A 20711-nucleotide genomic window follows, 5' to 3' on the forward strand; every position below is an offset into this window, starting at 1 on the left:
TACATTGTTTTCCCCCCATTCCCATATATAAAAATAGGTTTCTTTTCCATTTGAATCTTTTCATGCTAACCACTATTTTCTGGCCAAGGAAGTGGATGGGTGAAAATACTTTTATTTTGTTATGGTAGATGATGATGATGATACGCAGCAGACAGAAAGAAAATGAATAGTCTCTTACTTGTTTCTTCACTGGCTGTTTGAAGAATAAAAACAAGAATAAATCACAACAATCGTGCTGTAAACCAATGCATGTTGAGTGCATTCCAATTTATCCAGCCTGGATTTATTTGGCAAATGAAATGCAGTGCATATCAGACTTAGCTCTGTTTAAACAATCAATAGTTCCCTCAAGTATTGGTAGCTTTAATTGATGTACAAACATTCTTGAAAGTAGACATGCACGCCGTTTATATACACACATCACACACTGAGTAGAAGTGATGTGGAACATTTTAAATCTTGAAATACCTAACATCCAGGGTGTGCCTCGGGCCAAGTAGCCACTTGGAATTGATTTGTTAATTTTAAATCATTACATTATAAATATATAGTTATATTAATATTAATAATTTTTAATTCTAAATAAAACAAACAACTTTGTCATTTAAAAGTCAAGTATTTTTACCTACCTGTTCATTTTTGCTGATGGAAAGTGATGTTAAAAGAAAGTGCATAGACACTTATCCTTCACTGGCTATCTTGAATAAAGCCAGAATTGGGAACTTGAGTTGGAAGTACAATCCATTTCTATAATGCAGCTACATTTTGTGGAAGAAATAATATTTTGCAAATATTTTTGCATTGAGACATTAATGATGCTTTTCTATATTCAACAGAATGCTACATAGCCACTAAAGAGTACTCACTCACAAGTACTTCGATACAGTACTCCTGTGTGGGAACATGATCTGGGATGGACCATGCATCAAATGCTAACTAGCACATTGTGGGTGTATTCTCCACTGACCTATGTTAATAACTACCCATTGCTTGCTTTTCAACATGTAAGATAGGCACCATGTGTGAACACCAAATGTATGCTATGTGCAGAGCAGGTAAATCTCTTCATTCTCTTTTCAAACAGTAATTATGCAGAGCAGACACCATCTGCTCATAACCATCCATTACCAGTTATTTCACAACAAGATAGGTATAAAGTTCTAACAACTACTTATTGCATTTTATTAAAGCACGTTGACCAGTTATAGTTACAAGAAATCATCAATTGTCCATTTTAAGTGGTGCATAGTATGAGCAAATAACTGCCTACATATAATTATTACCTGGTGAAGTTTGCTAATAGCCTGCCCTGTTTACCATAAATATAATAATAAATAATCCATGCATTCGGTATAGCACAAGAAGTACAGGAGCTCAGTGGTAAGAGCACTCGCGAGAAACATGGGTTCGATTCCTGGGAGAAATATTCATGCTCCACAAGACTCTGTTTACCTGGCAATAAGTAGGAACCCGGTTGTTAGTCGATTGGTGGATTGCTTTTCCGGGGGTAATAATTCCTTCAAAACAAAATAAATCAATTGGTCAATCAATCCACAATTGTTTGTGGGACACTGCTGTACGCAATTGCCTGACACGTTTTGCCCACAAAATTTACAGTCAATTCACTTTACAGTATATTCTGTGAAGCGCTTTGAGAAGTTTCGAAAATGTGAAAAGACGCTATATCAAATGCAAGGGTGATTATTATAGCACCTTATCGTGTCGTCCAGACATCCCAAAGTGCTTCACAGGATATACTGCAAGTGGATTGTGGACAAATGCGGCAGTCAATTTGCACACCAATTTTATTTGGGGTATTTGCTGGCCAGGACACCAGGAGAAACTGCCTACACTTTTCAAATAGTTCCATGGGATCCTTGATGTCCACCTGAACAGGCAGACGGGACCTCGGTTTGATGCCTAATCTGAAGGATGGCATCTCCAATGAGATAAGACCCCACACCCTCCAGCACTGCATTAGAGTGTCAGTTTAGACTATGTGATTCAAAGTCCTGGTGTGGGGTTTGAACCCATAACCCCTCGCTGACAATATTCCTTTGGCTTGCTTCTTATCACTCTCAATAAATTGCATCCACTACCTACCTACTGTATGCTTTATTTGTTATTCACCAAGACTGCATGTGCTAACTGGTGACTGTTTCATGAGTCTGGTTTCTTTCCTCCAGCCTGTGGAACAGGTACCAATCCAGATAACTACTTACACATTCTGTGCTCTCTGTATTGTAGGAACAGACATCATATGCTGGCAATCTGTGTAGAGCCAGCTGTTCTGTGTCAGTCAATTTGTTTTTCTTTTGTTGTCTCAGGTTTGACTTTAGACTACACTGCGTGAAAACTGTTTATCCTTCCTCATGGATATGGTGGGGAGTGGCGGGGGTGTGTGTGTGGGGGGGGGGGGTGTTTCTCAACATTGCCTTCGCAGTATTCTTCAAAACAAAATGCAGAATAGAAAGGGAGCATATCAAATGCAAGCACGTAAGCAAGTGGCCCACTAATGGTGAATAATCTAGTTGGCCTTTACCCATTTTGGCCAGATCATGCAAGTGGAGCAAATTGTGAATAGTTCTTAGAATGTGATAAGTTGGTGCTGGAGAAATCTCTTAAACAGTGTTTTTTGTTAAAAAAAATCCTTTGTTCTTCTTCATGTGCAGAGGATGCAGCCATTGGGAAAATGAGGAAGACCCAGGCCTAAAAGGTAAGTGATCTCTCTATTTGTGACTCAGCAGCGACATCTATAGAATGATTGAGTAACTGGAGCAACGAGGGCACTGCTGTGAAGGAGTGGCGCAAAACTTTCACCAGTTAAAAGGCACATACAATACAGTACATCCTTTTCGATCTGTTCAATATAAAAATGACAATCTGTGGGCAAAGAACGTGTATATTTTTTTTTCACAGAGCGCACATTTCGATGTGCAGTGGAATTAATACTTTGGAACAGAATGGTTAATAGTTTCAGGTCTCTCACAGGAGAAATATCGTCAGGAGCAAATACGATGTAAATGTGTAATTAATGTTTGAGATCTGGATCCCCCCCCCCTGCTTGGCACTGTTCCATTAAGAGAAAGAAAATAATCGTCTGATGCATATGCAATCTTTATCTTAATGCACATTAGTGTTTTAAAATTCATGATAGAGGTGGATGCAAAACCGAGCTGGTTTTGGCTTGGTAAGGGATGAGTTTCTTTTCTGAAGCATTTCAAATCCTGGGGAGAGAACCTTTTTTTTCGGCGAATTTATGGTTGGGGTGGGGGTGGGGGAGTCCTATCGTTTTAATTTCTTTATTTTTTTTCAAAAAAAACTTTAAATTTACTGAACCCAATTATTAATTCATTGCAATTCTTGTATCAGTGTTCGGCTGTTGCTGTCGTTTGCTCTTTTGGTCAGCAAGTAAATCCGAAATATGGGTGATATTGAAAGAGTGTTTTGAAATCAATTATAGGCACGTAAGGATGTCTATAATAATACTGATTTGGGATGCAGTCGTGGAACATCCTGTCACTTGAGTGTTTGCAATGTGTTCTTCAGTTTCCCGTCTTCGCTCTGTTTATTGCTGCAATTGCCATACTGTCGGTTTCGAGGTGATTGGCATCAGTGGGTGGAATGTGTATCCTTTTTGAAGCCGTTGATTTCGCTTCCCGGCGATTAACTTTTTTTTACAATTAAACGCTTAAATCGTCATTCCTCGCAGAGCAAAAGTCCGATTGGGGAAACACACGCCTTGTGCAGTCTCCAGGCGCGGGTTGCAAAAAAAAAGGTGCTGAAGCCAACCTATAAGTTTTGAGGACCAGCGATAAAAGAACTGCCTTTTAAATTCATTAACACGTTGTCAAAACAGATGCAGCGTAGCATGCACTACCTGTGAAATGTTTGAATTGCAACATAACATATGTAAATTAATCCAAACGAGCAGGCTTGGGTCCTGTGAAACACTTTCCTGTCTTATTCGCTTGCTGACCCATATAGCGAGGTGTCAAATGATGTTACCAAACACATCAAACCCAACTGCATTGCATTCATGTCTTGAGTTAGTTTACTGATTCCCTGACCCGGCAGAGAAAAGGAATGACAATGTTGTAAGCCGATTCATGTTAATGTGTAAAATATTTTAGACTTAGACCTCACCCCCCCCCCCCACCCCCACCACCATCCCCAACCCCACCCATGGGAACTGGATATTTAATTCATGTAAATAGGAACGTTTGCAGATATTTTTAAAATTCAATTTTCAAAAACCTCATCGTTTCTTGCGACCGCACCGTCTTCCAGAGCATCGAGTCACTTTTTTTCCCCCCCTTCTTTTTATCAATTAATTAAAAGAAAAAAAAAACAATTTACGTTTTGAAACTAAATTTAAGTGGGGACTTTATTTTGCTGGACGTCTGCACAGTTGATCCTGTTCTTAAGACTGCTTTTGATTGACGGAGGGAGGACAGATAGCCATTTGTGGGGGTGGTGGTGTGTGTGTGTGTGGGGGGAGAGGATTGAAAGACTTGGATTCTAATAACAAATCCAGCAGCAATGGGTTTGAAAAATTTGAGGAAGCTTTCTTGCGCGCTTTATCGATTTCCCCCCCACTCGCGTTAAAGAGAGGCATTAAGATTTATGCGTCGTCGGATCCAACTCGGATTGCGTTGAGAGCTTTGGTGCGTGTTGTTGAGCTGATTGCGGCGGATGTGTTGGAAGCGAACATTTCGGAGACGCCGAATTGAATCTCCGGGCGGGGCTGATGTGAAGTTGCGCGGCTCGGCTGTTGATGCGATGTGCCCTTCCCTTCTGCTGGTTGTCTTCTCCGGAGCAGATCTGGTCTCTGATCGGCTCCGTGCGGGTGACGCCGACCAGCGGCTGCTGTCAGCTTTGGGGAGAGCTGCGACACTTGACGCTCAGAGCAACGAGAAACGCAGAGAAACCTGGCGCACTCACTCCATTTACATTTACGTTTACACTCTCTCCCCGATTCTATTTTGCAAACCCCCTCCACCCCCCACCCCCCTCCAAGTAACCAGACGAACAGCAAACACACTGACTGCCCCCAATAACCTTCAAAAAATCTCTCTCTCTCTCTCTCAATAGATTATTATAATTGCAGGTACTCGATTCGAAATTAATTTGGTGGCTAACTTATCTCGCTACTGAATAGTACATTTGGGGAAAAAAAATTTTGAGCAGCATTTTTAATTCAAAATGTGCCCAGAAGTTGCTCGAGTAGTGAACGATCGGAACTCATCAATATCGATTTTGCAGCAATTTTTCTGAATCGGGCACTGGTGAAGCGATTAGCTTTTGAATAGCCTGGGAATATTTGGAATAAAGAAAACAACGTTAAGACAAACCAATACAAGGTTGTTAACGAACACGTTCTTGGTTTCGTTCAAGTTTCAAGGGTTCCGAATTATAAGAAGCATTTTTTATGTTTAGAAAAAGGGTGAATTTAACTGCACCGATTTGAAAGGCAGAAACACTTTCTGGAAATAGTTTCTGCGTTTCAATTAGGTTAGAAAGAAACAGGTTCCGTTGCAATTAACATATTTACGCCACAGGAAAGCAACTTTGAGCAGTAATTATACTAAACAGCTCATTTATCATAGGGGAGTGTTGGGGAGGGGGGTGTTTGATTTGGAAACAAAAGCAGGAAGTAAGGTACCAGACTGTGGGTGAGTTGCCGAATAAGTCCTCGAGATATGATAAACTTTCATCAGTAAAATTGCAAATCATCGGCATAATAAAGTGATAGAGCGGCACCTCAACCACATCACCCGCTGTCTTCGCCATAGGAACATCCTGTCACTTGAATGATTGGCAAAAGTTACCAAAAGGGAAGTTTCGTTTCGTTTAAAAGGCTGGGTACTATACACCCGCCATCATAACATCCTTCTGATTCACTTCCCTAAAGGTTTGGACACATTCCCAATACACCAATTAACGTAACTCCTTTATAACGTCTAATAAACTGGCCGTGTAACATCTCTGTAAAAGCAAGAATACGCCAACACCGTTAGCATAGTGTTAAAAGGGATCACTGGGGCTATTTATTATCGCACGGAGTTTGATTCTTCCTGTTAATCCGGTAACAAGGTGAATTTTTCAGGCGCCATACAGTGCTTGTGAAATTTACACCCATTAAGTTTATGTGAACGTCCCTTGGATTTAAGGATGGTTTAGGTGGAATTAACTCCTTTCCATGTGTACTTTACCGGCTCTTGTGTCAAAAGCGCAATGCTCCTAATTGCCCGACGTTTACAATGTTTTAGATTGATACTAATTTATCCTAAAATCCTTATAAAATGTATTTGTTTAACGCGTAGCAATTGTGAACCAGAAACATCGTGTCTTAACTGAATGTAGTTGGCGAGCAGTTTTTAGTTTTTTCCCCCCGAATCTTCCCACGGTCAAACTAACCAAATTCCAATACGATGCACCCGAGATCTGTTAAATGTCTGTTAGATACCCGTTTAGAATCGATTAGCGTGCAGTGGGGACATACCAGGCAGTTGGCTAGTTTACCATTAACCAGGGCCAAACCCTCCTTAAGTTTGCAAACATTCATTTATCTTCAACGGGGCTCTGTTTTACATGTTCTTCCCCCACTGTCGCAAGCAAGCTTTTTTTTTAGTCGGAAACGAACTGCAAAGGTTTTCAATGTAGAGAGAAGGGAGAGAGAGAAAAAAAAGTTGATGTTTTATGTTTGGGTTTTTTAAAAAAAGGTAGTTTCCAGATTCCTATTCGTTTGATCACTTCAGTGCAATGTTATGGGTGAACTGATGTATTTTCCATCTAAAACGTGACGTGCGTAATTGTTAAGCGAAACACAGAGAACATTGCGCATGGACTTGTATTAAATAGGAAACGATCAACCTATTCTTTTTATTTCAGCGTTTTAAACCGTAATCGGTGTGGTAGTCAGGAAAGCATGTAGTATCTCCAGTTTTAATTTCTGTCGGACTGTGAGCTCCCCACGCCCGCCGTTTTCCCTGAATTCACACCTCCCTTCCTTTTCAAATTAATGTGAATTGATTTATTTTTGAAATCCTAAAAATAAGTCTTCCGTGGCTTGATTTTTTTTTACGAAAACAAAGGGCGAAATGAGCTGTAAAATATTTTAGAATGTGTCTATAAAAACTTCTGAATTAAGGTTTCAAAGCCAAATATCACTGGATCTTAAAATGAAACGACTTCCTAATAAAATCGACGATTCGCAGAAAGAAAATAAAAACCCTTGCACAATAGTAAACCGATATAATGCGAACCGAAATTACAAATTGTAATCAAGTATTCATTTAATAACAAAATAAGACGATCATATTTTTGAATAGCACTGCTTCTTATTTCCAGAATACATACAAAAAATACCAATTCTCTTTCCATGGTAATACACCTTAAAAATAATTGCAATTTGAAATTATAATGACAAGTTGAAATTTAGTAACAAACATGCATGTAAATTCTTCTCCCCACCCCCTCCCCCCCAAGAGACATTAAATAAAACGTACAATACAATCATAGCAATTTAAAAGAAACTTCGGAGAGAAAAAAAAACTATTTTTTTCTACACTGTGTTCCACGTTTACCTATCAGGTTTTTTTTTGTTTTAAGTAATGCACTTTGTTATGTTTCCCCCGCTTGAAGCTAACATAAATAAATACAGCGTTCACGGAGCCAGTCCTTTGGTGAACACCAGATAAATCCATTTTTAAGATGCAATCTTGCTTTGTGTGCGGAGTACCTGGATTGCACCTCAACACTTTCACACAAAAAAAAAGAACCCTATTTACAGAGCTGCATTACCAAAGCAATTCAACGGGGGTGGTGCTGGGTGGGTTATGTGTGTGTTCATCTTGAGGATTACTTTTTTTTAAAACCATATTTTGCAAAACAAAAAGTAGACTTGTTTTTTTTTCTGTGTTTTTTTTTACAAAAAAAAAGGGAAATTGGGTTTGCCCACACTTGATATTTTTTTTTCCCCAGACAGTTTCGAAACTGGATCGACGACATAAGCTTCCATCGGCAATGCACAGTGCAGCATTTTTTTTTTTGGGAGTGTCTTGTTTATTGGTAGCCCAGTGCAGAAGCTGTGGTTAACCTCTGGCCGTACAGTGCGTATGGAGAATAATAGTGCCCTGTAGCGGGGACTGGTAGAGTAGTGACCGGCCCTGGAGCTCCGTGGGGCGGCAGAGGGCTCTTGGCGTACGGGTGGTACCTGCTGCTCAGTCCTAAAGCGTGGGGGCTCCTGAGTGTCAGACCGCCTGGGCTCCCCGGCCCCCCTGTCGGCGGAAGGTGCATGTGACAGGCCACGGCCGCTGCTGCTGCCGCCGCCGCCGCGCTGCCCAGGGAGGAGCTGGGGTAGCCGGCCATCAGCTTCTCAGTCCCGGAGAAAGCCGTGTGCGTCCGCAAGTGGTTGAGCAGGTCCTCCGAGCTGGAAAAGCGCTTGTCGCACGGTCCGTTGGCCGAGACCCAATTGCAGATGTGAGGCTGGGGGTCGTTCGGCAGCATGAAGCCATAAGGGTACAAAGGGTGTCCAGCCAGGGACGGGGTGCCGCCGTTGTTGGACATGGACGCGTGGACGGCGTGTAGAGGGTGCGAGGGGTAAACCAGCGGGTATCCAGACTTCAAAGTAGGGTCGTGGGTGCAAGAGTTACTGGCCGTGCTGGCGAGGTGTGCGGCGCAGTGGTAACTGAGGCAGTAGGGGTCTCTGCAAAGGCTGGCCGTCACCATGGAAGGCGGAGAGGCTCCGGCCAGGGGGCTGGAGCCGTTGGGTTTGCCGGAGAGGCTGCAGCCCAAGGAGCTGGCCAGCTGGGCCGCTCCCACCAGGCTGGACTTGGCGTGATCCAGGGCAACGCCGTGCGGCACAAACTGGTGCGGGTAGCCCGGGTAGCCCCCCAGAGCTCCCGGGTAGGCCATGCTGGCGGGAGGCAAAGGGAAGACGGTCTGTTTGTAAGGGGAAACGGGGGCCACAAGTCCAGAGCCCATAACCGAGGTCTCCGAGGTGATAGGTTTGGACACTGAAATGGTGTCCTGCGGATTGACTTCCACGTGTATCCCGGCACAGCTAACGCTAATCCGGCTGTGGCTGATCCCGCCGCCGCCGCCGCCGCCGCTGCTGCTGGTGTTGAGGATAGAACTGTCGGAGGAACCGTTTTTGACCCCGTCCAGGTCTTTCTTGTCCTGGCTCTCGCCCCCCTTGCCCTCGGATGGCATGGGCGAGGACGTGCTAGAGTTTGGACTGCCTGTCCTGGGTGTGAACGGTTGGCAGGTGGCGCTCGGCACACGGAAACCAGACTTTTCCCCGGAAACGTTGGAAGATCCCGAGCCACCGGATTCCTTCTTCTCGGGTTTGGAGTAGGGTTTAAAGCTCGACTTGTCTTCTCCCCCGATGTCGCTCAGCTTGAGCGGGGCAGACTTGCCGGAGTCCTTGTCGCTGGTACCGTTTGAGGTGACGCTGGAGAGTTTGGTGGAGGGAGGGGGGTCCGGTTTGCCAATCTGAGAACACGTTTGAGCCAAAAGTGCCAAAGGGCTTTTCTTCGCATCGAGCTATCAACAGACACAACAGAAGACATGCATTTTTAATCAAAAAAAGTCCGTCTTTTCACACACACACACACACACATATATATATATAGAGAGAGAAATAAACTCATACTCTAAATTCCCAAACGATCTGCAGCTTATTCTATTAAACCTCCCCGAGAATATACGACGAGCAAACAATGTAACAGCCACGTACACTGAAACGAGTTTTTTTTTGTTTGGGGGGTGGGGGTGGGGGAGGGTTGGGAAAAACTCATTACAGTAAATCATCCCGTTCACTTTTTTCACAATCTTATTTTTTTTTAAAAAAAAGTTCAAACAGAAGACGCCGTTCTAGCGATCGTGTATTTCGATTTTCTCACATATATACACACACACATTATACATTTGAAAAAAAATTGAATTATGCTAAATGTCACGTTTCCCCGCCCCATTCGAATACTGTATAGAATAGCCAAACTTTTTCCCCCCTTTCTCCACTCGCTTTACATTTTTTTTTGTTCCATAAAAAAATTAATCAGAAATGGGGAACGCACGTACCTCGATGGGACTTACGGGCGTCGATGGTAAAGGCTGTAGGTACTCGGGGTGCAGGATGTGTCCTGTGCGAGCAGTAAGCATTTTCAGGACCTTAATAGGAAGACGATTAGCTTGTCTTAAAGGGTCTGAGGGGGGAACGGAGTGGTAGAAAGGTTTGCTGCTGCCGTTGCCCCTGCTGCTGATGCTGTTGCCGATTTCAGTCGCTGTAATTCTGTGAGTAGAGACGGGAGACGATGTAATCATGACCTAACTCAGCCAGCGCTCCGAGAGGGACTGTGGCGTTGGGCAGACGCTGCGGTTGTTTTCACTCACACTGACGGAGACACTGGCCACAGCCCGCACGGCGCTCATCAGATGGAGGCAGTCAGCTCCACACCGCTTAGCTACACACAACATACAACACGCAATCTGGCCGTCAACACTTCAAACACCGAATTACTTTAAGATTAAAGCCTTTGCCGCCTTCCAATCAAATCACACAATGAGCACCGAAGCCCGAGGTGATTGGAGGGTCAAGGGGATGTGACGTTAACTTTCCTCTCTCTCTCTCTCTCTCTCTCTGTGTGTCTCTCATGTGTATGTTAGTTATTGTGTGTGTGGAGGCGAAATTTGAGACTCCCAACATGTGATGACATGAGGGGCCAATCCTTGCGATGGATCTGGGTGTCACATGCTTTCAACTCAACATCCATCCCCCCCCCCCACCACCACCCCATCCCTTTCCACTGCCCTCCCCTCCCCTCCTTCCCCTCCCCAGACTGTCAATTTCCCCGACCGCAATCAATCAGTTATTTGTCAGCCCTGTCAATCTGCGTTGATTTATGTCAGCTTTTGTTGCTGATTACAAGCCTGGTGTGACTTGAAAAAGAACGGCTTTTGAAAAGAGGCATTCAATATAGGGAAATAAATCGTTCTCAGAGTAAACTCAATTTGTATGCGAACAAAAGGCGGACGCACTAGACCGCACTTCAGTCCGCTTGAACGAATTATACCACCTTCACTTCTTGCCATTAATGGCTTACTTTCCTGTTGAATATATTTTCTCCGGTTTGAAAGAAAATATAAAGGGGCTTTTTTTTTTTGATTCGGCAGAAGGAGACGAGCGGAGAAATCTCGGATGGGTGTTTTTTTCCCCCCACCCCCCAACCCCCACCCGCACCGCGCACCCAACGCAAACAAAACGACGTATTATTGAGATCTTATCACCGATCAATCAATCAGTTGGTCACACGTAGTGGTGTTTGAAAAAGATTAAGATTGACACGTTGAAAGTCCTGACATGTTAAACTTGACAGCTGGAACAAATGATCGGCCCGATCAAAGTCACTTCTGTAAAAGGTTCATAATAGACGCTTAAACTGCGGTCGCGGGTTTTTTTTCACACCGACTGATTTTGCACATTTAATGCACTTTGCAAATCAAGCAAACGTTAGCAGAGTTTCTTATATATATATATACACACACATACATATATACATTTATAAAATAAATCTAACGACAGCCACTACGCTCCCTCGCAAATGGGAGAACTTTCTTTTGCCGAATGTATATTGTTACAACTTTTTTGTGTGTGTGTGTAGTGTGTGTGTGTGTGTATGGGTGGGGGGGGGGGGGGGGAGTGGTGCTCGAGAAAAAAAACTATTAACGGTTGAAAGATTTTGACTTCTGTTTGATGTTTTCTTCTTTTCACTGGCAAATGTATGTGCTAATCAATCTTTGCTTTTGTTTCCGGCCTCGACATGGTGGCCCACACAATCTACAACATTAACAAAAGGTCACTTGGAGATAAAAACACGTTTGACAAGTGAAGAACACGGAAAGTGCTGAGGGGGCGCCAGCAATTTATGAGATGGACTCCGAAATTCGGACCGAACTTTACCCCCCCCCACCCCACCCCCCAATTGACTTTCAACTTAAACCCACAATAAATGCAAATAATAATAACAACAACAACAATAATAATTTTTTTAAAAAAAACATCCTCACCAAAAATCAGGCCCATTTTTAAAGTGTATCTATCTATTTATCTTTCTATCTGTGTATATATAATATATGTATACACACACACACACAAATTGCTCGATTTTAATCGAATCAGACCGACCGACCCGCAAAACCATTTTTAAGTTGGCATAGAAATACAACCAGAATACTTGCGCTTCTCGGGTCTGTTTGAAAACCCTTCACACAGTAAAACTTACACACCCAAAAAGCTGTCGAGCCCGTGTGAGAACTTACACCGCGCGGTAATGTTGCACCTCCATTTTTTTCCTAAAAATCACAACAAAATAGTAAAAACAATGAAGGTGTTCTGTGATGGACTGGGAAGTAAGTGCGTTACATGGTTTTCTATGAATGTGTAGGTTGATGCAAGTGCAATAAAACGCGCGCTAATGTGTGCATAGGATCCCTGTGAAGTATTTTGCTTAAATACTGTGGCAAAAGGAAAACACAGATTTGTCCAGGTGTGTAATGGTGCAGGGAGAGAAGTGAACGGTCCCAAAGTGGTGGGAGTAAATTCGATCTGCACAAAAAAAAAACCCTGCTTTCTTTTAATGGCTCGTCAGGTTGATGGATGAAGTGCAGTAAACATTGAAACGTTGTACCTTCATTTGTGTTCATTTGCATTAACTGCTTGGAACAGCTGTTTTCCTTACCATACCATAGAGACGACTATCTGTTCTCGTTGTATTTGTCCTGCCTCCCGGTGAGAAATACTAAAAGATTAATTGCTTTAGGTGGAGTCGACTGTGGGAAGAGGACTGGGAAGAGGGTTTTTTTTGTTGGAGGGGTTGGGAGGAAGGGGGGGTGGGGTGGGAAGAAATGCGCTCACTTCGGTGCGGAAGGCGCAGCAAGAGATCTGCGAGGAAGGGCAGGATTATGCACAGGGCAATGCCCTGGTTCAAAGTGCGTGTGTTTCTTTTTTTTGCTGCAAAAAATAAGGACAGGATTTGAACCGTCCAAACTAACGCACACCGTTCGTTAATCTTCCACGACTTCGCGACAGACGCGTTTCACCGCAAATAGCGTCGGTTGAAGTCAAATAGAAAATAATAACGATGGCCAGACCGAGAGAGGCTCAGGTTTGCATTGCCCTTTTCTAAACCGGGGTGGGTGGTGGTGGGGGGGGGGGGGGGGGGGGAATAGTACATTTAGGGTCAGGGTGACCTATTTATTCCCACTCTTTTCAATTTGTATCTCGGATTTCTTGTCTCAGTTAGACATCTTCTGTGCACTGAAGTTTCCCCCCCAACGCCTACAAAAAAAAACCAGTGTCAGCGCCTCGTCCCACGGTTAAAAATCACGGTCCGCGATTTGCGTGGGTGACATCCACACAAACGCGTCTATATCACTGCTCCGGGATACAGTGAGTCCATTTAATTGAATTTATCTGGAGAGAGAGAGAGAGAGAGAGAGAGAAAAAAAATACGCGCACTAGTTAGACGGCCTTCCGACTCAACTCACCTCTCAACTAACTATTGGCAGAACCCGTCAACGCGATTTTATTTGCACACAATGGGAAAAGATTTATCGTTGAACCAAAGTGGCAGCTTATACAGTCACACACACACACACAAAAAAAAAGAGAGAGAGAGAAGTAAAAGTATTTGACCGTTCACGTAGTCGGCTAATAAGTATTCTGACTCCCGGGCAATTGGGCAGCTTTTCAGACACAAAACGCCGCCGCTTTCCTTTCATCTAAAACTTGGATGTAGGCGCTCAATTAAAAGCCTATCAGTTTGTAAGTAAATCAACGCCTATCAGACTTGTCACATCAAACAAAACGATTATTATTGCAACCCGCCCACCCTATTAATCTCTCTGTATGATAATCCGCTTGACAGGTCAGGTCAGAGCTTGTAAACCCAGGGATGGATTTCAACCGAATGAGGAGTGGAGCAAACTCGTTTTTTTAAAAAAAAACTATAAAAGAGAGAGAAACCGAACTGTGTCGTATCGTAGTTGTTTTGCACCGAATTGAGGGGGGGAGAGATGGACTGGGAGGTGGGGGGGGGTTGGTGGTGGTGGTGGAGAAGGACAAATCATTTAATGTTCAACGTGTCACGCTATTCTGAATTCATATGTGGCAGATCTGATACTGTAGTCAGTACCCGTCTTATTTAAGTCTCGGACTGGTTAAGTTAAGTATTATTCAGGATTACGTTCTAACCGGAGCGTTATTATAAAGGAAACTATGCCCCAAATTCCTTGGCGTACAATTAATACTTTTTTTAAAAAAAAGATATAAACCAGGTAAAATTCACACAGGTTCCAGTTTAGATCACTTAGTGCCAGGTTACATTTACAGATAAAATGGTTTTCGCTCAGCCGTGAATTGTCTTATCTCTTGTGAAATTCACAAGAGATATATATACATATATATAGCAGGATCATAAACTCTGTAGATTACGAGACTTGCTCAATTTGTCCCTCTCATATGCGCCCGTCGTCAGATGTAAAGAAACGAGAGAGAGAGAAACCTGTGCGCTTTGCAAAACCATGAAAATAAACGAGAAGGAATAATGCAATTGTCCCGCTTCTGTTTGGTGCAAAATGTTGATTCGTTTTTCGTCCGGTGAATTTTGAGAGTGCACCGACAATTGTAAGTGGGGGAAAAAAGTATTGTACAGTTCCTTCCTTGGCTCTGACACCTGAATTCGCGCTGACAATGGCTTGTACATTGTTATAACTGCATCCATCCATCCTTCGGAAGAAAAGTTTTAAGGGAGGGAAAGTTTCCGGAAATAATGGAAGCACAATTATATACAATATATATATATATATACTTCAGAGTTTTTTGGGGTAACAAAAGAAGACAATTACTTTTTTAAAAAATGCAATAAGCGGCAGCTCGCGTTTTAAAACTATTTAACATCTTCTCCAATCGCAGTGCTGGGAAGATGTGTGCCCACACAGTATATTGTATGCTAATAGAAGCACACAGATCACTGAACAAATCAGTGTCAACGTAGGATTCACTATTTCCCCGCCGGGCCACACCTGAATCAAAACTTTTGACCAGGGTACACAACCCAACAATTACCTGTTAAAATCTTAAAACATTTCATGAAATAAGATACACACACCACACACACACACACACACACACACACAATTTGCAATTACCAGCTCACCCTAAAGATTGTTTACAGCAAACCATTCAGGGCAGTTGTTGGTTGGATAATTGGGTTAAGATATAAGGTAACTTGAAATCATATTTACGGTGAATTTTCAAACCGCTTATATCCCATTGCGGGCGCTCGTGATTTAACAAGGCAATGCGGACTGACTTACAAGAAAGACACATAGGAATTTGCTGGCTGTTTCCCTTTTCATAAAAAAATAAAATAAAACGCACTATCGCTAAAAATGTGACGTTTGCCCACTTTTTAAGAATAAAGGCCTTCGAAAAGAAAGCTCGTCTTAATAGGAAGGAGTGAGGTGGATTTGGATCTGACTGCCACAGGGAAAGAAAAAAAAGTGGTTTTAGGCCAATCTAAACAATTCTCAGAAACTGATCCGCAAACAGCGAGAGAGAGAGAGAGAGAGAGACAAGAGGGAGTAAGTGAGTGAGAGAGAATCTCGGCAAAGTGTCTTGAAACTGAAGTGCAATACATCTTCCCCCAGTTTACAAGGCTTATTGAGCTGAAGTACAACGGGGGAACAAGCCACCAGCTCGTTGCGTGTCGATCCAGAAATTGTTATGTGGAGTTTACTGGAACCTTTTAGACCTGTAGTGGTGGGGTGGGTGGGTGGGGGTCTCTCCCCCACCCCTTAGGAATGGGTGAAATACAATGTTTATTGCCTAAGACTGTGGGTTCTGACTTGACATTTTGAGTGCGAGCCGGCGATCAGGGAGCGATCGGGGGAATCAAGTTCGTTGACCAAAGGTGTCTGTTCCGCGATTGAAGTTAAGTTCCACAAGTGGCGAAGGCACGGGGTTCCCCCCCCCAAAAAAAATGCCGAAAACCGTAAAAAAAACCTCTTTTGTTGATTTGAGGGACGTGATAGATCACGTTCCGCCTTACAGTAAATCTGCAGAATGATTCATAATGATATAATTCATACATAAACGTGTCTTGAAGATCAGAGCACAGCTAAAAATATGCAAAGGGCTGTTTGATTGATAACAGGGTTGCTGTTTTTCTGCAAGGCTGTCACACATTGACACAATGCTTGAATTATTAGGGCAGTGTAGGGCGGCCATAAATTTTCAAACGTCAGGAAAAAGTAACAGCGGCTTTCTTTATTGTCTAGATGACAGATGGGTCTCAGTACAAGACAGCAAATACTTCGTATTACCCTAAATGGGAACACATTTTTCGTGGCTATAATTCATGATTTTTAAATAGAAAGTTTGAAGTACGTGCCTATATTTTATTCCGCTGACATATTTTATGAATCATTCACCGCATGCAAATATAATTATTGCCAGGAACAAGTGACAAACAACTTAGTGTGCCCTGGCTTGGGAGAGCTTTATATATACACACACATACAAACACACACATATATATATATACACACACACACACACCAATTCAACATTTATTTACAAAGTTGCTGTGTTGGGGATCCAGAGGGTGCTTCGGTGATTTCCAAGAGCAAAAAAAGAAACGTCTGAAGCCTTATCAACGCGATAATTCCTCAAACCTGGGAATATAAAGTGTGCTACGGAATCAATTAGACCGATCACCTTATCACAGGGAGAAGCCGATCGATTTCTGACAAATTAACATATCGTTTCGTATAAACGGCAACTCTTTATCTTCATACCCGCAACTTGGCTCTTTCTTGCACAGCGCTCGGACCAGTCCGTACTAAACAACAGGCAAACAATATACATATATATATATATTTATATGTATACACTGTGATACGCTGTATATGCTGATATATAGCATTTCTCAGGCGCGCGGACAAATACTAAAAATTCATACCTGAAATGTTACTACTCGGCTAAAAACAAATTTAAGGTCGAGTCTATTCTGAAGTGCACATATGGTGCACACACACATTCCTCCTGTTACAAAGACATCCCTGCCCTTGGCTGCCCGAGTGTCTCCGCACAGCCCGGCACAGGAGGCATTTCGTATTCATTCCTAAATTTTAATTACCACTTTTCTTTTGTGACCAATGAAAAGAAGCACATACACAGTCCATGCATCTAACTTACTTATGTTAAAGATCAGTGTAATAGAGGCTTACATTAGGAGTTAGTAGAAGCTGAGATTGGGTCAGTGTTCTGCAGTGCCAGACTTCCGCATGCGCTCCACCGACGGGGTGGGAAAGGGGAAGTTTGCCTTTTTTCCCCCAGGGGGAGGTGGGGAGGGGGTGCGAGACCATGATTTGATGGTACAGTCTACAGCCAACGCAACACTTTCTTACTCCAGCGGTGAGAGAGACACGGGAGTAGGATTTCGGTCAAATAAACACCCCCGAAAGAGGGTATATATATATATATATATATATATATATCTGAACAGCCTGCCTTTCTGACAAGGAGTGGGATGTCCTCAGTCGCACACAAGTCAGACACAGGCACCACCAGAGGTTTCAGGCTGACTGTGAGTGAGAGAGAGAGAGAGAGAGTGTGTGTGTGTAGCTTTCTCACATCGAGGAAGTAACTTCCTTAGGACCATGAGGGTTTATAAAGTTATTACAAGGCACTGGCGAGAAAAGAGATGAATTAATGAAATCAGTACCTGCCCCCACCCCACCCCACCCCACATAAACACACACACACACACACACACACAAGCTTTGGCCAGGGGTTTGCATTCTGTACAATTGAGCAGTTTCTGGACCCAATTCCTCTGATAACTCCGCCTTTTCTTCGAGTCAGCTCCAGACTTCCGCTCCCGATCAGCTGACGGGGAGTGCGGAAGCCTTCGCAAAGTCCCCCTTCTCGTCTATTTACATGTGCAGATCGGGCACCGCCGTTATAACGGTGTTTCCTTAAACAGACGACCTGTGCAAAAAAAAAGAAACCTATATACACTGCGATTTTTTTTTCAACACCTCTCTTAAGCTGGGAAAACCAGAAACAAGCCCTACCCCCCCCCCCACCACCCCAAAAATAAGACAACGCTATTTTATCAGCCTTTTTCTAAAAAAAATTAACACGTCAGTGATGGAGAGCAACGATTTAGGGATCGTTGTTAATGGAACTCAAGTAAGTGTGAAGTATTTTAAACACCTGCCTTTATTTGCATCGTTACAGAGATGACTCGAGAGGTTTCACGTTAGTATCTCACACTTTAGGTGCACAATATCATTGTATCTGCGTGTGTGTGTGTGTGTGTGTGTCTGTGTTTTCCTGATCGAGAAGAGTTTTTTTGTAAAAAAAAATTCCTTTTCCGGGGTTGTCAGCTGATGAGTTGCGCGCAGAAAAAAAAACCAACCCACACGTTGACCTGCGAAAGATGCTGAATTTCTTAACGCAGATGGACTGTCAGGAAAGCCTCGCATTTTGTTGACTTCACTTTTAAATTGCAATCGAGCTTTCGGTTATTTTGCTTTGTTGACAGCAAATTTAAAAGTGCACTCACATCGTTGAACGTTTGCTTTTGCAGTTGGGTACATCTTGGAAATGACTTGTTTCCTTCCTCCACATTTCGGCTGATGTCCTGTACCAATATACATGACGAAAGTTGCTTCAGCAATATTCCACTTGCTATTCATCTATTTATGATATTCGTCCTTTGTGTAAAATTGAGACATTTCTGTTTCAATGTAACTTTTAAAAACATAATGATCACGTCAACTTATTTGTTTCTGTCTTTCTATTGAACATTTGGTCCTACAATCCACGACTGTTTGTGGGACGCTGCTGTGCGCAATTGGCTGCCGCGTTTCACCCACAAAATATACAGTCAATTCACTTTACAGTATATTCTGTGATCGCTTGGAGATGTCTCAACGACTCAATAAGGTCCTATATCAAATGTAAGGATTATTATTATTTCTTTAAACTGTGAGCGCTGATAACCTCACCAGCAGGCAAAATGTCTACCTGAGTCTCAATATAACCTATTTTATGGAGCATTTTAGAGTGTGCACAATTTGGCAAATGCTTAAATTGGCCTTAACTTTGAAGTTGGTTTTGCTCAAGTTCTTTTCATAACTACAGAAAACCCATTTCAAAGTCACGACTGAATTCAACAACTTGTCAACTTTTGCACCTTCTAAAGTGCCACGTAATTTGAGCACCTCTAGATCCAGGTGGAAATTTCTTCCCACCAGTAAACAAGGGAGGAGGGATCTCTGAGCCCACCAGTGTAAGCGATTTCGACACAAGCGGAGTGGTAGCCATCAACCCAAAGTGCTTCAGACGTACGGTCTTGAGCCTTTGGCTCATTTCAAGCCAGATTCCCTGATTTGTGAGCAGTTGCTGTTTGATGACCATTTGATACTGTAGGACGGTACTTGGCATTAGTTGTAATAGTGGAGTACTGTGGACGGTTGCATTACGAACACCCTACTCAAATGTAACTTGTAATCAGTTTTGCACTTCATTCCAAGATTGCTGTTGAATGCAGAGGCCGAAGCATTGACGCTAAATTGAAAGTATGTTGTAAATGAAAGCACAATTATTGTCACCTTCTTAAATCTTGCATATCCAGCACCTTGGGATGTCCTCGGGACGTGAAAGGCGCTATACAAATGTAGTTTGTTGTTGTTGGGTTTGGTGTTGCGAAATCAAGGCTGAATGGGTGGAGGTTGAAGTTGAGGGAAAGAAGACACTGGCAACAAATGTTGCACATTTATACTACATCAACACATGTGGATTTGTAACTGAAACAAACTTCTGACTGTAAGAGGTAGTTCTTAAACGCAAATCTGTTATATATTAAAAACTTTAATAAATGTTTTAATGTTTATCCTCATTTTTTTGTTGCTATTGAATATAAGTGGACTGATCCCCATTTGACTGGCACAGTAATAAGTAAGAAACACTGTAAAAGAAGTGACACTTCCTGTACTTTACTGAAGGTCATCAATGTTTCTTTTCTACATATGACCAGCAAGGTAGATTTTATTTTGGTCTGTCTCTGTTTTGTGCAATTAGCATTCAGTCCCTGATGATTTGAAATCATCTTCAGATTGTGTTTTCATTTATTTATGATTTGAATGAATGCACAGTTATTATCACCCAATGGAATGCCATCCCACAGTTCCTTCGCTTTGCTCCATCCATCTTCTCCTTCAAGGCACGTCTCAAGACTCTCCTCTTCGTCCATGCCTTCGGTCACCCTCCTACCCCAACTCTTCCCGTCTCCAACCCTGAGCTCGGGTCCAAATCCCTGACTGTCCAGAACCTTGGGACGGCCTCTCGACGTGAAAGGCAGGATACAAATATAATTTATTTTTATTGAAATTTGTTATTTATTTAGTTTATTTAGTTTATTTATGATTTAAAATCACCTTCTTAAGACTGTGTTTTCGTTTATTTGTCCAGAAAATTTTCAGCAGAAAAAAAACTTAAACAATGATTTAAAATCCAAAGGCAATTTTAAAGCCTGTTTTACCACTAAAACTTCAAAAAATTGTATCATTATTAACAAGATCGGTCAAGATTTTCTCTCAAGGTAACACTGACAAGAACAAAGTATTTTACTATA

At 42.5% G+C, this 20711-nt stretch overlaps 2 protein-coding genes across 2 annotated transcripts in view; one reads left to right on the forward strand and one right to left on the reverse strand.

The window, feature by feature from the left end:
• Window positions 1–8043: 8043 nt before the first annotated feature.
• znf503 (zinc finger protein 503) lies at window positions 8044–10648 on the reverse strand. The gene is made up of 2 exons (XM_007898510.2): window positions 10087–10648; window positions 8044–9549 (listed from the first exon to the last, which is right to left on the reverse strand). Exons 1-2 carry the CDS (start codon window positions 10327–10329, stop codon window positions 8068–8070), a joined length of 1725 nt encoding a protein of 574 aa, XP_007896701.2. The 5' UTR covers window positions 10330–10648; the 3' UTR covers window positions 8044–8067.
• Window positions 10649–17962: 7314 nt separating this feature from the next.
• The window catches only part of lrmda (leucine rich melanocyte differentiation associated), a 397076-nt gene continuing 394327 nt past the window's right edge, over window positions 17963–20711 (forward strand). The window contains exon 1 of the mRNA XM_042336602.1: window positions 17963–18262. Within this exon, the coding sequence (XP_042192536.1) occupies window positions 18221–18262 (42 nt within the window). The 5' untranslated portion in view covers window positions 17963–18220. The remainder of the gene's footprint in view (window positions 18263–20711) is intronic.

Source organism: Callorhinchus milii, unplaced genomic scaffold (assembly GCF_018977255.1).
Source record: "Callorhinchus milii isolate IMCB2004 unplaced genomic scaffold, IMCB_Cmil_1.0 Scaffold7, whole genome shotgun sequence".
NCBI classification, from domain to species: domain Eukaryota; kingdom Metazoa; phylum Chordata; class Chondrichthyes; order Chimaeriformes; family Callorhinchidae; genus Callorhinchus; species Callorhinchus milii.